The sequence below is a fragment of the Corvus brachyrhynchos genome, unplaced genomic scaffold, assembly GCF_000691975.1.
Source record: "Corvus brachyrhynchos isolate BGI_N302 unplaced genomic scaffold, ASM69197v1 scaffold34, whole genome shotgun sequence".
Classification (NCBI taxonomy): domain Eukaryota; kingdom Metazoa; phylum Chordata; class Aves; order Passeriformes; family Corvidae; genus Corvus; species Corvus brachyrhynchos.
The window spans coordinates 6,124,825-6,125,453 of NW_008238126.1; the positions used below are offsets into that span (position 1 = coordinate 6,124,825).

Sequence of the window (629 nt, forward strand, 5' to 3'; positions counted from 1 at the left end):
TGGTGCTGGCACAGGGCTTCAGGCATGCCTGAACTGGGGGCATTTTTGTGTGCCATGATGCATGGGTTTGGTCTGCCTCACTCGGGTGCTGCAGCCTGCACAGCTGGCTGGACGTGTGGGCGATGGGCGGCAGAGACGCCTTCTCCGCTGTCCCTGGAGTTGTGCTGCCCATGGGAGCAGTGTGTAGGTGGCTGTGTCCCCTGTGGTTCTCACTGCAGCCTCCCGGGCTCTTGCAGGCATCGCTGCAGTGCTGCTCAGCGCCGAGCCCCAGCTGAGCCTCGCCGAGCTCCGGCAGCGCCTCCTGCGCTTCTCCGCCAAGAACGCCGTGGACACAGCGCGGCTCCCAGAGGAGCAGCGGCTCCAGACACCCAACAGCGTGGCTGGGCTGCCCCCCCGGCTGGGAGCAGGTAAGGACCTCGCTGCCTGCTGGGCCCTTGGCCGAGCTCTGTCCTTCGCAGGGAAGAAGTGCTGGGGTGAAAGCACGGTGTCTATCGTCGGCAGAGAAAGCCCCCCGAGCTGTGCCGGGGACGGCTGAGCCTGGGTGCAGCCGTTTGCATGGATGGGGGGCGATGGAGCCTGGTCGGTGCCTTGGGCTGGGTGTCCCTGTGGGTGTCCCTGTGGGGGTCCCT

At 66.8% G+C, this 629-nt stretch overlaps 1 protein-coding gene across 1 annotated transcript in view; it reads left to right on the forward strand.

Annotated features, from left to right (window-relative positions):
- PCSK9 (proprotein convertase subtilisin/kexin type 9) overlaps positions 1 to 629 on the forward strand; it is a 5,988-nt gene that overhangs the window by 3,164 nt on the left and 2,195 nt on the right. Inside the window, exon 7 of the mRNA XM_017733540.1 lies at positions 188 to 530. Within this exon, the coding sequence (XP_017589029.1) occupies positions 188 to 530 (343 nt within the window). The remainder of the gene's footprint in view (positions 1 to 187; positions 531 to 629) is intronic.